The following is a 16,122-nucleotide window of genomic DNA, read 5'->3' as shown; positions in this document are numbered from 1 at the left end:
GTGAACTCAAACCAACTGAGTACTGTAAAAACACTTTAGTTGAGTTGAGTCATCTCAAACCGTTTGATAAAACCAACTGCAACAAATTATTTGAGTTAAAAAAACGATCTGAATACTGTTAACTTACTCCATTTACGCTAAAGTAATGATGTATTTAATTAACTCATACCTCAATACTCTTTAAATTAGAATTAACTTTCAGTCAATTTATGAGAGTTAGAATATTCAAGTTTAAGTTAGAATGTTTTGTATAAATAATTATATACAATATTTAAATCCAATTACACTTAAATTATATCAAATATATGTTAGTCAAATAAATCTAGAGGAGATTTAGTCGACTAAAACTAGACCAAAAACTAAAATGATTCAGAAGACTAAAGTATGACAAAAATTAAACTTTTTTTTTTTTTGTCGAAAGACTAAAATGAAATAAAAATTTGCTGCCAAATTCGATCATTTGTGCTTTTCTTCATCAGCCAACCATGCTTCCAAACAACAAAGTAGCTTTCCATATATGATGTAGTCTAAAAGTAGTAGGTGTATAGCAAATGACCAGAGTAGAATGTCCAAATTCATAGTATTTGAAAAAACAACAAGCAAGAAGTACCTGGATTACCTGTTACTTCTGCTGAGATTTTGAAGTGCACACTCAATGGACACTTTATATTTTGAGGCACTTGAAGATAATTTATAATTAGGTATTTTTGTGGGACTGAGCCAATATAGGATTCTTGCACATTCTAAAGGAACATTTAGTTAATTTGACTTAGCCTACTTAATGAATTTGCCCCTTCACTTGATCAATTCACATACTTTTAGACATAAATAGTTTTAAGATTATTAATGTGTCCCAAGGTGGTTGAATTGAGTATCACAAAGTTATCAGGATGGTCAGCTATTTCCACTACAAATTAAAGTGCAGACTTAAAAGGCTACAGTCAGTGGTTTAAAGTAACAAATTACAAATATTCAAATTACTGTAGTTGAGTAGCTTTTCTCAGAAATTGTAATTTACTAAGTAGTTTTAAAAATGTGTACTTTTACTTTCCCTTGAGTACATTTTAGTGCTGCATCAGTGCTTTACTCCACTACTTTCCTTCAACCTGCAGTCACTACTTTATTTTTCCTTGTCTATGGGATTAGAAAAATCAGTCCTGTGATTTCTGTCCAATCAAATCGACATACACCTAATATCACATCATAATGAACTACCTCAAGACATGGGCATTTTATGATTTCAGCAAATTGTTGGATAGCATTAAAAGTGTCCAAGATTTCCAAAATCTTAACGCATTGACCCAGAGACTGTTTAGATGGATGTCACTGATGAGAATATGACGGATGTTTGCTGTATGATGACTGCAATGGTCTTAAACACCCAGCAGGCATAAGACATCAGCATGACGTCAGATTGACGTTGCACCACAATGTTATGGTGACGTTGCATTTTGTTTGAAATTGAAAATCATGTTGATGTCAGAACTCAATGTCAGGCTCATGTCAGTGTCCTAAAATCAACCAAATAACAACGTCTAATGATGTTACAGCTTGACGTTGTGTCAACCTTACCACTAATGCCTATCAGACGTTGGATTTTGGTTGCCATACCTGATGAATAAATGTCTGTATTTGTCGTCAATATGACGTTGGTTTAAGATGTTGGCTCCACATTGGATTTTGGTCAATTTCCAACGCAACCTAAAGTAAACCAAATATCAAAGTCATTTGAAAAAGTTGTTTTTGGACATCAAAATAACGTTGGCTAGACACTGAATTTTGGTCAACTGACATCACAACCTAAATCTAACCTAATATTAACGTCTTGCGACATTGTGTGCCTGTTAGACAATAACTAAGTGCAATACAGAATGTTTCGTTAACACTGCTACATACTACTAAACTACTCTTGAATACTTTTGAAAGGGCTACTTTTTAATCATACTTTGAGTAATATTTACAACAGACACTTTTACTCGCACTACATTTTTAGGCAAGTAATGGTACTTTTACTTGAGTATGATTTTTCAGTTCTCTTTCCACCACTGGCTGTAGCTCATTGTACTTTTTTTTTTTTACAAAAACTGTATGGTAGTTCTGCGGGCAACTGAATAAATCATTTTAGAGAATGGATTAAAATATTTGAGCCTTTCGAATGGCATCAACTAACCTCGTCTACTTAAATTTGAAGCATGTTATGGTTTTGTGTTCCTGAAAAAAAAAGAAAGAAATGCAACAGCAAATAAATGGCTCCACTACTTCTATTTATAGAATCATGTAATCATTTTGTTGGTAATGAAGTCTGATTAGTTCGAAAAAAAAAAAATAAATAAAAAAAACATGCTCAGCTAGTCAGGGTGACCTTGCTCCAGAACATTATAATTTAAGGAAGGCGTTATTATTTTGAGAAAAACGGCATCGTCGTGACTAACAGGCCGAATAATAGAAGCGAAATAGCTCATCAGATTGGAGAGCCTTTGCAGAACCACATGTTTAGAATATCTCATGCTAGTTTGAAAGAGTCCTAGAGAATAATAGTAGCTTACTTTTCACCCATTCTCCATTTCTCTTCTATTTTAAATTTCTCATGGGCCGAGTAATGGCTCTCATATGACTAAGCCTGCATTTTTTTCCAGCAACCTGGGGTAGTCAAATCCAATTCCTGTGAGAAAAGCAGAAATGGTCATGTGGTCCATTAAAAGCGCACAAAGGTTCTCAGAGCTCTTGTGTCCTCATCCATAAACATCTTGTGTGCGGCATTAATGCTGTAAATCAACAAAATGCTCACTAGAATCCTCACAAATGAGCGCCAGGCACATTATCGAACAAATCTGAATTATCTGAATCGATTAAAAGTGAATTCTCTTAATCTTGGGCTTTTATGAGTGTTTTGGCAGAGCAGATTTCCAAGAAGCTGGTAAGAAGTGCCTCCTCCTGCTCTATAAAAAAATCAAAACACAAATGTAAGAGCCTGCAGAGAAAAAGTAGCATGCAGTTGTTATGGTGATAACACTAGAGTTGAGTATAGGTGTGAAAAGAAGTACAAGGCTGTAATTTGTCTAGCCTTCCCACATCCCATTATTCCAGCTGAGAGATCACGTTTTATGTTGTTATACACACACTTAAATATAATTGGTGATGATAACTCTTATGCTAATGCCGTAGGAATGAAAAGTCGGTCAACAAAGCAAGACTTCATTTCGACTTTATACTTCAGACACGTTCTTCAAGAGTATACTGTATTTGATTTACAGTAGCATAAAAATCGTACAATATTTCAGTGTTTTCTAGACAACAATCTCCACACAACAGCGAACAAAACATATTTAACAATCCCAAACAATCCCTAATAATACAACACCTCCCACACGGACAAATAATATTTGAGCATAAAAACTAGGTGTGCAAGAAAAGGCAGTAGATCAATATACACATTAAAGCATTTGAATAAAGCGCATGGTGATGTAGGGAATCATGGGAGATTTATATAATGTCAGTGAGTCATGCACTGAATCACTGCAAAGAAGATGTGAAATAGGAGCGAAAAAAGGGATGAAATGGAGGGATGGCAGCAGATAAGAAAGGCCAGGGTGTTCAAGGAGACAAGAGAGGATGAGGGAAGAGGTTGGCAGCTCTCCTTTTAGATATACAGTCTGAAAAATAGCTTGAATATGAACACTCGAGACGCGTTACTGCGGAATGCAAGTTCAGACGCTATAAATTAAAACCATAAAAGGCTCATGAAATCGTAATAGCGTGCCAGGCCATTAACACTGTATTGAGGTAAAAGCCGTAATTCATAAAGGTCCAGATACCTCAAATGAATCAATATCAGAAGCTTAAACTCTTTGATTTGTAGCTTCGAGGTCATTATTCAGGGTTTCTGCAGGTTTCATCAAGTCAAATTTAAGACTTTTTGAGATCATTATGATTGAAATTTTACAGGGCTAAACACTAGTGATCATTTCTAATGGCCAATGGAAATGTATTATTATTTTTTGGCAAAATCTAATGTAATTATTTCTTAAACACATACTTTTAATGTGTCAAAACAAGAAAACTCTAGTTGTATCCAACAGTCAACTTTATCAAATAAAACTCAAAATTGACTGAAAGTTAATTCTACTCCTTTGAAAAGAGTTTTGAACTCAGTGTTGAAGGTAATGAGTTAATTAAATACCTCATTAATTCAACTTAAATGGAGAAAGTTCACATTACTCATAGATTAGTTTTTTTTTTAACTCAAATGGTTCGTGGCAATCAGTTTACTCAAACGGTTCGAGTTGCCTTAACGTGCTGGGTTTTAAATTACTCAGTTGGTTTGAGTTGGTTTTAAGTTTACTGGGCTTTACTGTGCTCAAATTGCTTCGTTTATTCAAACAGGTTAAGTTCACAATACTCATTAGGATTAGCTTTTGAACTTAAATGATTTGTTGCAATTCGTTTCCTCAAATGGTTAGAGTTACCTTAACTTTTAACAATTTTGACATTTATTGTGAAGACAATTACATAAGTAATCAATAATATATATTTGTTGGTCTCTGGTCCAATTGATTGAGTAACGTCTATTCAACCTAATAATGCATTTCTGATATAAATACTTTAAGTTTCATGCCTATTTATATATTATGTGTACTCCCCCTTACTTCTGTAAAGAGTTTTTGTATGAATGTAAGATGACGTAAAGCGATATTTTATTATCCCTTTATTATCACAAGGATCTGTGTAATTGTTTTTAGTTTCCTTTCCCTGGGATTTTGGAGATTTTGGAGGTTTATTTTGGAGAAATTGCTGTAAAAACAGCTTGTAAATCATATCTTTTTGCAATAAAAAAACTAAACTGAAATATAAAAAATTGTTGGTGATTTTATGAATGTTGGCCCGATTGGGAAAAGTAGGACCTGTTTAAAATGATTTAAGACTCAACACAATATATCAGTGAATTTAAATTTTTTTAAGGCCTACAATTAGTTTTTTTTAGATTTATGGCATTTAAGATTTTTAAGACCCAGCAGACACTCTTATTATGCTAGGGAAGTCCTGAACATAAAATCACATTACATAAATATATAAACTTAATAATAAAATTAATAATATGCATTTAGGAAATATAATATTTTTACTATGATGACTTTGAGAAGGATATAAATGCAAATTGCCATTGATGTATGGCATTTTATTGTCAATGTGTGAACAGCTTGTAACAAATCAGAGAGGAAAAAGTGAGTGAGAAAGATATTTCTTGATTCCTAAGGGGAAACTAAGCATTTTTGCTGAATAAATTACAATTATTATTCTTTTTATGTTAAATCCAATAAGCATCTCTTCTGTTATACACTCATAAAATGACTTTTGCTGCTTATTCAAACTGTGTATTTAAAATGAGCTAAATCAACTCAATTCTTGAGTTAGTTAGCTAATACTAGCACAGCATTTATTAATAGTTCAACATTTACATATACATAGTTTTCATGAAGTAACAATGAACAACTTAATTTCCTTAAACCAACGTTAGCAATGCTAAAAAAATACTGTAGTAAATGTATTTTTGATGTTATTAAATGCATTAATTACAAACTAATTCAACCTTATTGTAAAGTGTTACTACTAGTATAATCAAACTATCATAGCTGTATAATGTTACTTATTTCATGTCAACGTGAATTTCAGAACCGCTAAAATCAGATGCTTTCTTAACCTTTGTTTTCTCACCACTGTCATTTTTGTTGTGTCTTAATTGTGCAATGAGTGCAGGACATATTTATTTATTCATCTAAACAACTCTCGGCAGTGCAGGTGGCTTCAGGATGTTATTAATAATTTTATGCAAAAGTGTTTCTAACATTTTGTTTTACTTCAAAGTTAAGAATGAAAGTTTATTTGATGAAAGCACCGAATTACATTTTTTGGTGCTAAAGGGTGCGTATTCACAACAAAGGCATAGTCTGATGCCGCAAAGACAAACAGTTTTTTTTTTATCTGGATTTGAACATTCTTTTAAAAATATATGGGATAACGTACACTTTAAGAAATGTTGGGTTCCACACAATCGATTTGTGTTGGGACAACATGAAGGAATTAAGCACATTTAATTAAATTGTACATAAAACAATTAAATTGTCGTGGCAAAAAACTCAAAAATTGTGTAGTTTCAGCTAATTTTAAATAAGTAGTTCGAACAAACTTCAAACTTTTTTTGAGTGTGAGTACATAAGCCAAATATAAAAACACTGATCTAGTGGTTTCATACATATTAATTTCACATATTGCGCCTTTAGGCCACCGGTGTTGCTAATAACAGATTGATTAGAATTTTACAAATGGCTTCTTTAACAAATTAAACTTTAGGCTTTTCAAATTAATAGCTGTATACAAAAAATATTGCTGACTTTTCCTGTGCTAAGCGATCGTTTCATCCAATCAAATGCCCTATAGAATGAATTATTCCTCCCACAATCATGTCTACAAATAGGAAGTAGAAAGTCTTAGTTTATGATGGAGACATAACTAATGCATAACTAAAGTCTTAGTGCAACATCATTGGGTCCTTATCGGTGACTTTTCAGAAACAGTTTTACACTTGAAATAAAAAAAAATATGATTATGTCATTCGACTCAGAGGTTATTAATTCTTACCCACCAGAAACCACTATATTACAGCGTGCATGCTGATGAAACACTCTTGTTTAATCAGCCATCTGTCTGTGTGTCTGGCAGAAATAAATAGTCATCTATTACCTTGTGCAGCCAAGCTTTTTGTTAGGCATAAATATCAAAAAAGTGCAGCTTTTAACATAAATACATTTACTCTGTGCAAGCTCAAAGTGTCTGTAGTTTTGACGGTTGGTCGATGGTTGACCAACTTAGTGCTCAAATCAGACCGATTCTGGTGTGAAGGTCTATATCTTCATCAGTCCACCAGCGCTGCTGTCTTCTCAAGGTTTGAAGCAAGCGGAACAAGTAATTTCCTTATCCGAGTTGAGCTGAGGAGAGATGGTATCTGGAACCACTGATTTCAGGATATCGTTCTCACTGGCAATTATGTGCTTCACAAGGAAGTTGGCTGCATCATTAATGTTGACGTTTTCCTAAAATTTGAAGAGAAAAAAACATGTATTATATTGTGTGTTTGTGTGTGTGTTTCTAAATGTTTGGCTTGATCGTTCAGAAGAGTGATTGTTATTCATCTCAGCTCCTGTTGAATTTGACATAGGAACAGTAATAGATTATTCAAACCCCAGAAAACGCTTATAGATGGAGGTGAATTCATTTAAGACTCATTGGACTCTTTGTTAAGAATGGAGGTGCTGAAATAAATAAATCCCTAATGGATTTACTGAGACGACCACAGTGTACAAACAGTCCATTCTCTTGTTTCCCTCGGCAACTGCTCTGCATATGAGTGGCAGGTGTAATTAGCATGCAAATATTAATAAGCTTCAATCAGAAGCTTTAATCAAGCATTAAAGGTCCTTATAATGCAAGTTCCGTCAAAACATATTTGTTAGACTGCAAGTAGAGGGCCCAGTGGTTAACACTGTCAGCTTACAGCAAGAGGATCACTGGTTCCAGCCCTGGCTGGATCAGTTGGCATTTCTTTGTGGAGTTTGGATGTTCTTCCCATGTTCGTGTTGGTTTCCTCCGGGTGCTCTGGTTTCCCCCACAGTGCAAAGACATGTGCTAAAGGTGAATTAAATTAACTAAATTGGCTTTAGTGTATGAGTGTGAATGTTAGAGTGTATGGGTGTTTCCCAAAACTAGGTTGCGACTGGAAAGGAATGCACTATGTAAAACATATGTGGGAATAGTTGGTGGTTCATTCCGCTGTGGCAACCCCTTATAACTAAGGACCTAAAGGCCGGTGCACACCGGGTCGCTTTTTGCTCGCGTTTTCCGGCAACGTTTAACGCCTCGTGACTAAATAAAGAGGCGCAATGTGATCGTGCACACCAACACGCAAAACGCTAGATGTAAAATAAAACAAAAATGCCTCATGCTCATTTTTTGTTTTGACGCACCACGTCAAAACCTTCACCAATCAGGTTGCTACTTTTGTTCACATGCACGAAGCTGCTGAAGTTTCAGTAAACAGCACTTGGAGGCACTCAAGAGCAAAACTGTCAACGCAGGTGCACATGAAGAACATGCCCAGAGGCGATATGAATGTGGAGCTGCTCATTTCTTCATCACTAGAGCTGGAGCTGCTACTTGAACCCTCCAAAACAACAAGCGTGTCAACTTAGTCTTCTTCTTCTGTGTTACAAGCAGTTGTCAGAAGCTTAAAGTTGTGTAGCACCATTTAACGTCAAGGATTTATTTTGCATACTCTTCTGCTGGACGCCAGTGAAAATCGATTGGGTTTGAATCCAGTAAAATTTCTTGAAAAACACTGACGATAAATGCAAACAAAAAGCATCCCGGTGGGTGCTTTTACATCTGTGGTTTGGATCATTTGGTCCAGATCAAGGGCATCTGTTGATACATTGTAGCATTTTTCTGCCGTTTTTGGGTCCTTTTCACACCACACTGATTGCTTTGATTTGAACCAGTTGAAAAAAATTAAAATGCAGTCATGTGACCAGATGTGGCCAGATGTTATTGGACATATTTCGTAAACTGCTTTTTGGTTGGTCAGAATTAACATGTCGGTAATTACCAATGGAACTTCCGTAAGTCAACAAACCGGCAGACAAAGATGTCACTTTTTACTGTGGCTGGACAACTATGTTTTAATGCATTGCAAACGGGGATAGGCACATCGCAAGTCACTTTAGGAGGAGGCATGAATTATTCATTCATTCATTCATTTTCTTGTTGGCTTAGTCCCTTTATTAATCCAGGGGTCGTCACAGCGGAATGAAGCACCAACTTATCCAGCAAGTTTTTACGTAGCGGATACCCTTCCAGCCGCAACCCATCTCTGGGAAACATCCACACACACATTTACACACACACTCATACACTATGGACAATTTAGCCTACCCAATTCACCTGTACCACATGTCTTTGGACTGTGGGGGAAACCGGAGCACCTGGAGGAAACCCACGCGAATGCAGGGAGAACATGCAAACTCCACACAGAAACACCAACTGAGCCGAGGATCGAACCAGCGACCCAGCAACCCTCTTGCTGTGAAGCGACAGCACTACCTACTGCGCCACTGCTTCGCCGAGGCATGAATTAATTTAGCTAAACTACAACATGGTCAACTTCTCTGGAAATATTATGAACGATCCATCAGGTAATGTTTGTCCCTCTCTATCTGTTTAAGATTGTTGGTAAAGTGCTGTCAACAAATACTTTTACTCCACATCCCATAATGCACAGCGCATCAGACTACGGCAGCTAGATTAGTCCAAAAGGGCGCAGTACTTTTTTGCGGTTAGGTCTGTTTTAGTTCGGATCATGGTCTCACCACAAATGAACCGCTCCAGGGTTTGTTCAAAAGCGTACCGAGACTACCTCTTCAAGGGGGTCTCAGTGTGCTTTTTTGGTCTGCTTTTGGTATGCACTCAAGTGCCATTGCTACATTCACACCTGCCCAAACGAATTGCACCAAGAGGAAAAACGAACTCTAGTGTGATTCAACTTAAGTAAATAAGGAAGGTGTGAAAACACCCTAAGCTGAAGGAAAATGACTGAATGAATACAAAAAATAATTTTGCATAAAGCACCATTCACACAAACTTGTAGAAGTACTATTGCGGCATGATAATACCATTGTATTAGATAATAACATATAACACATGACAATACTATGGTATGAGATATTTAAGGGAAAGGTTTTTCTTTGCCTTCTTGTGTACAGATACCTTTGGGCCTAATTCACCAATATCAATATCTTCTCAGGAATTTTTGTTAGTTTATTAAGGAACTTGCTAAGAACAATTAATGCATTTTCTTAAGCAACATAATTGTTCACACATGTGTTCTTAAAGGGTCACGAAACACCAAAACACATTTTTTGAGCTGTTAACAGTCGTATGTGTCCCACATTGCTAAAAACACTATTAGGACACATATATTTCACGAAAAAGTGAAAATTGGTTGTTTTAGCGTTATTTGGAGCAAATTCGTACTTCCAGTTTGAAACGAATTTTTTAAGTTGCGTCACAGCCATGAGATCTTAGCTTGTATTCCAGCGTGTAGACTGGACGTCTGTACCTGGGAGTACCTTATTACGTCTCTGAGTGTGTTGCATCCATTCATGAGTAAGACTTGGTACAAACAAATCAGCGCGCTCTATTATGTATGCGGTGCAACTTCATTAATATACATGATAGCTTCCAAGACTGTTTGTACCTACACAGTGTTCAGATGGCAGAGACACGCTACATTGTGTTGCCTAGCGGGAGATCAAGAAATGTTTGGAGATACGGGTCGTCAGTGTTGCGTTTATAATTTGCTGCAGTGAAGGTTTTGTTTTCATTTTCTCTCTATGAGAGCACAGCTGGACTCATGTGTGGATCAGTGCACGCAACGCGCCATAGAAATATGTGTCTAAGGAACATTGTTTACCTGAGAGCTTTTCTCATCTTGAAATGGTGAAATCCGGATTTGCAGCTCGTCTCTTTTTAATAAAGACACGGCTCCTGTTGGTGTTGATTGTATAGTCTCTACAGATTTGGTAAGTGAGTGACCAGTGGTCTTTGTTTGTTTATTCAGAGGCAACGTTAGTTCGTATCGTCAGCAGTACTCTTTCAGTGTTTAAAGACAGGCCTTAGTCAAATGACTTCTAAGTTAATAAAGTTTACTGTACGTTAATATTACAACAATATTATGGACTGAAAAATCTGCTGTAAATGCTGATCTCCCGAGTGTAAACATGTAAGCACCGTAATCAAGCTTGCCATCATGTACGATTTTCGAAATGCAGAATTTTTTTTTCTCTCATTCCCAGTGCGGTAACAAACACTGCATGAAAAATACTCGCTTCCAGCAATTCCTCGAATTCAATATCTAATTTGTCACGAGGGGCATGAATGAAATTCCTGAATGAAAGAGCCAAACTGCAGTTAAAGTCCACCTTTTAATAATTTGGCAAATAATTTGATTACTGTTGTCCATGTAAACACAGTCACTGTCTTTCTCCTCTGCGTCTGTGTGTATTTTGTTTTGCCTCTGTGAAAATCAGTGCATGCCCAAACCGATACTCCTATTCTTAAGCAAATTTTTACAGACCTTCCCTCTTTCCCTCCTCTGACGCTGCCCCTAAACAGAGCTGGACACGCCCACTTTCTTGCCTTTTCCAAAGTAGAGGTGTGAAAAAACTCAGCTGAAACTAGGGGGTTTCATGGCCCTTTCAGAATGGTGAATCTCATGTCTTCTTAATTAAAAGCATCTGCCAATGTCGCTTTGAAATTTCCTATAAAGGGGCATGGCATTTTAGAGCTGTTTATTTAGGGTATTGCACTCCATTCTGCACAACACTTTTTCTCCTGAAACCTCCTCCGACGCCTGCAAATGCAGGTTGCCAGATTGAGGACACTAGCATGAGCAAGCGTGCCTGACTATAGAGCATATGCAGTGGCCTATACACATGCTTTGATACATAATAAAATAAATATTTTTCTTATTAAAGGAGTTTTTGCCCTAGCAATCACCTGAAATTTTTATTTTTAAAATGGTTTCTATTTCTCGCAGCTGAACAGCAGCATAAATTACTTTGACAACGATAACCTCAGGTACTGATTATGTGCTTTATTCAACGATAAATGCCACCAATGTGAGTTTGAATAGCATTTTACATGACATTTACTGCCATGCTGAATGCAGCAGCAGATAGTTGACCTCACACACAGTTTGACACTGAACCTTAGAACTTTGACTCAACTATGAAAACTGTGGCTCTGGTATTTAAACGTACGTCTAGTGCATACAGACAAATTGGGTGCGCGTTGTTAGTTCATGGTGTTAGATTGAAACCTGATCAGCTAATGTTTACAATTGTAATATTTATATTATTCGCTAATTAAATACCACCTATATGTGGATTTTTACAACTATGAATCTGCATCTCATTTCAGAGGCTGCTTCTGTCCTTCAGAGTTTGCGTTTCAGCAGTGGGCGCAAACATTAAAGCAACCTTCAAGCAAGACTGAAATATGTTTGTGTTTCCACCAAGGCAACCCAGAGAGCTGAAATTGGGTAATCCGGCAGTGGGTGGGTTATAGACACCAAAACAAAGACAGACATTCCGACATATAATACACATTTTCAAGAAGAATAGCTGACTATAATATGGTATTTTTACGCAAAAACTTGTAGCACCGTTAAGAACAGATTTGTTCATATGAATGGTTGGAAAATGAGGCCCATTGTTATTTAAACTATTATTGTTCAAATAGCCAATAGTTGGCGATGTCACTTTGTCACCTTTGCATTCATTCAGAGACTGAACACATACGCACACTTATGTTATCAAATGTCACCGTTTTCGCTAAATCACATAGTTTGTTGTGTGAATGAACCTGGTATGTACATTGAACTACAAAAATGCCATAATGCCACAACAAAAAATAACAATATGTTTAAATGTGCAACATGTTTTTCTTAGTTTTAGTTAGTACCTACAGCGTGGAAAAAAACTGAAGTCACATGAATTGCTCAGGTGAGATTTTTTCCACAGACTTTAAGTTTATAAATATTTGATGGTTCTGTGGGTCTCATCTATCAAATCTGACCTTTATTTTGTATTCTCTATTGGATTCAAGTCAGGTGATTGGCTGGGTCTTTCTACAGCTTAATTTCCTTTCTCTGAAAGCATTTGAGTTTTCTTGGCTGTGTTTTGGATTATTGTCTTGCTGAAATGTCCACCCTGGTTTCCTCCTCATCGTTTTGTTAATGGAGATGTTGGACTAAAGCAGCTAATATTAATTTATAATGATGAAGGGCAGAGGGTTGCTCAATAACTAGTGAGAGATTTCAGCTGCTGTCTGGGCTTTCACTGCTTTTCTACACCTCCCTTTCTTCATGTATTCAGTACTTTTCCCTGTGTCATTTCAGTTTATTACACATAACTTCATTTGTAAACTAATTAGATTTATTTCCTTTGCATATATTGATTTCTTTGGTTGTTATTAGCATCTGGTGAAAATTTCAAGGCAACGGCACCTTTAGGAATGTTGTCTGAGAAAAATAGTGACGTGTTCAATAGTTATTGTCTCTGCTTTATACTACACTTTAAAATACACACAAACATTATTAGTCATTTTGGTAAAATCATATTAAATTGCTGCACCTTACCTTAGCAGATGTCTCAAACCACCCCACAAATCCATTCTCCCTGCAGTACTGGTCCATTTTCAGGCCATTGTTAGTCAGGAAGTCTCTGTTTTGGTCGCACTTGTTGGCCAGGAGCACTGTGGCAATACTCTGGCCATTTGAAAGTATTAATTTAGAGTCCAGATCCTCCTTCCATTTGGAGACTGCCTCAAACGTGGCGGGTCTGGTAACATCAAACACAATGAATGCCCCCATGGCCTCTCTGTAATAAACCCGCGTCATGTTGCCGAACCGCTCCTGACCTTCCGGTGCCGATGGAGAGGGAGAAAAAAAGGGAACAAAATAATTGGGAAAAGCATGATACAACAAGCCAGATACAACACACAGATACACTACTGTAGTTTTTTTTTTTTTTTTTTGCAGAGATTTTAAGTAAGATTTCATAAAATAATTTTCAAAAGGAGTCATTTACGTTCACTGTAATATAAAATATTTTACAATTAAAGAGTTCAGATGCAAAATCCTGACAAGTGGATTTTTTTAAGCCTCCTATGTTTATGTTCAGTTATTTCACTTTAAAGGCAGTGAAAATAACCTGTTCTTTGCACTGAGTAAATTTACTGAAACTACACACAACAGCCTGAGAAAAAAATATTTAAATTGAAAAATTCAGACGTCACTGAAAGGTTTTTGCATCTCTTCAATTTTATTTAACTTAATGTTTTCATGTCATTTATTGATGACAAAGCTGAATTTTCAACATCATCGCTCCAGATTTCAGTCTCAAATGATCCAGCAGAAATTATTCATGCAGGGTGGGTGAAAAATAACTGTAATGGCTGTGATTTTAATGATAAATATATTTTATTTTCTTACTACATACAGTGAAAAACCTTAAACTGACTTTCCCCAGAATTTCCTGCATGACCCTTCACTTTTCTCTTAACAATTTAGATGTTAATACTTTAAAATGTATTACCACTGTATTAACTAAAGGATTACAGTAGTTTACACTAAATTTTGAATTGTATCTTTGGCAGTATATGGCAGTTTAGAGAATATTTCGTTTCTATAGAAATTGAGGTATGATGAAAACTCTAAATCTCTAAATCTAAATCTCTAAATAGATGATAGTAAACTGGATTTCATATTTCCTGCATTAATAATTATGGATTTTAAACTAATTTTTAATGCCAAAACAGTATTTACTTTTTGCCCACCTAATTTTGATTCTAAGAGAGAAAGCATAGTGTATATACAGTATATATACAATACCGGTCAGAAGTTTGGGGTCAGGTTTTTTTTCCTTGTTTTTTTTTTAAGAAAAATATTCTGTTCATCTAGGTGGCATTGATTAAGTGAAGTTTATTTATAAACTAATCTCGAGAGGATCACATGCTTCTGATTGCTTGCAGCCGGTCCCGCATTATTCAATTTATGATTCACCAATCAGACGATTCTTAAGCCACTATAAATACCCTAAGTTCCATATGACAGCCATCTTCGTTTTTGAAGAATCTACACTTCTACCCCTACTCCTCCTTATTTCCTAGATGGGTGGCACGGTGGCCCAGTGGTTAGCACTGTTGCCTCACGCCAAGAATGTCACTGGTTCTAGTCCTTATCAAGCCAGCCAACATTTCTGTGTGGAGTTTACATGTTCTCCCCATGCTCACGTAGGTTTCCCCCGGGTTCCACGTTTTCCACCCAACATCAAAAAACATGCAACTTAAGTTAATTGACTAATCCAATCGGCACCATAGACATGCTCCTAGTAAATAGTTATCTCTTAAGAGCAATCTCTATCTGTTCATTAGTTACTACAGCAGGGAAGTTCTCGAGATCTATCTAAGCTCAAACTCCCCTCTCGCCATGCAAAAGAGAGGGAGCCCCGGGCTCGAGGATCTTATGAGCTCAGGGCTCTCTCCCGGGACAGCATGCCAAACAAGATTTATAATCAATCATTAGCTAAATGTGAACTCTTGAAATGTAAAAATATTGTATATTTTATATATATATAATGTAATATTTATATATTTATATATTTATGTAATAAAATATAATGTAATATTTTTTAAAATGTTAAATAACTGTCTTATATATAGTTTCAAATGAAATTATTACTCCAGTTATTACAGCTTTTATTACTATTACCATTAAGAATATTATTATTATTATTATTAAGTGATATTATTATTAAGTGATTTCTGAAGGGTCATGTGACTCTGAAGACTGGTGTAATTAAGCTGATAAATCATCTTTAAAATAACGAAAATAAATTATTTAATTACATTATGATCTACTTTTGAACTGTTATTTTATAGTGAAGACATTTCACAATTTTACAAATTGAAATGTATTTTTGATGAAAAAAAACGCAGCCTTGGTGAGCAGGAGAAGCTTATTTTAAATCATTTAAAAATCCTACTGACCCCAAGCTTTTGACTGGTAGTGTATATACTATACTTATGATAGACATAGTAAGATTTTAAGTTGCAGTTCACACTCCAAATTCTAAAAAGTCCTTGCCAAGACAAATCTGGCATGATTACATTTAGTAAAATGAATCTGCTAAACAAAAAACACATGACTCTTTACAACTGAATGCCCATTCATGTGCATAGTTTTGAGCGGTTTCCACAGCAAACTTCTTATTCAATTGGAATACACTCGTTACTACTGATTTTTCCTTCTAATGACACATTCCATCCATGCATTTCACTTGTCTAACTCTGAATGCATCCACTTTTCTGCGCTGCCAGCATTGCACAACATTACCTAGGACAGCTGTTTCTCTCAGTTTCTTCTGTTATTTGTTCAAAATTAGAATCAGGAGGTGCGTGTTGATCTCCACGGGTCTGACAGCAGTCTGCTTTACACATGATGGACCACAAAAC

At 35.9% G+C, this 16,122-nt stretch overlaps 1 protein-coding gene across 1 annotated transcript in view; it reads right to left on the bottom strand.

Annotated features, from left to right (window-relative positions):
• Positions 1–3,087: 3,087 nt before the first annotated feature.
• Positions 3,088–16,122, bottom strand: part of rab38b (RAB38b, member of RAS oncogene family) — a 15,034-nt gene continuing 1,999 nt past the window's right edge. The window contains 2 exon segments of the mRNA NM_001386801.1: positions 3,088–7,088; positions 13,247–13,527. Of these exon segments, the coding sequence (NP_001373730.1) occupies positions 6,936–7,088; positions 13,247–13,527 (434 nt within the window). The 3' untranslated portion in view covers positions 3,088–6,935.

This window comes from Danio rerio, chromosome 10 (genome assembly GCF_049306965.1).
Source record: "Danio rerio strain Tuebingen ecotype United States chromosome 10, GRCz12tu, whole genome shotgun sequence".
Lineage (NCBI taxonomy): Eukaryota > Metazoa > Chordata > Actinopteri > Cypriniformes > Danionidae > Danio > Danio rerio.
The sequence above is the reverse complement of the archived record's forward strand: the minus strand, read 5'-3'. Positions and strand labels throughout refer to the sequence as shown.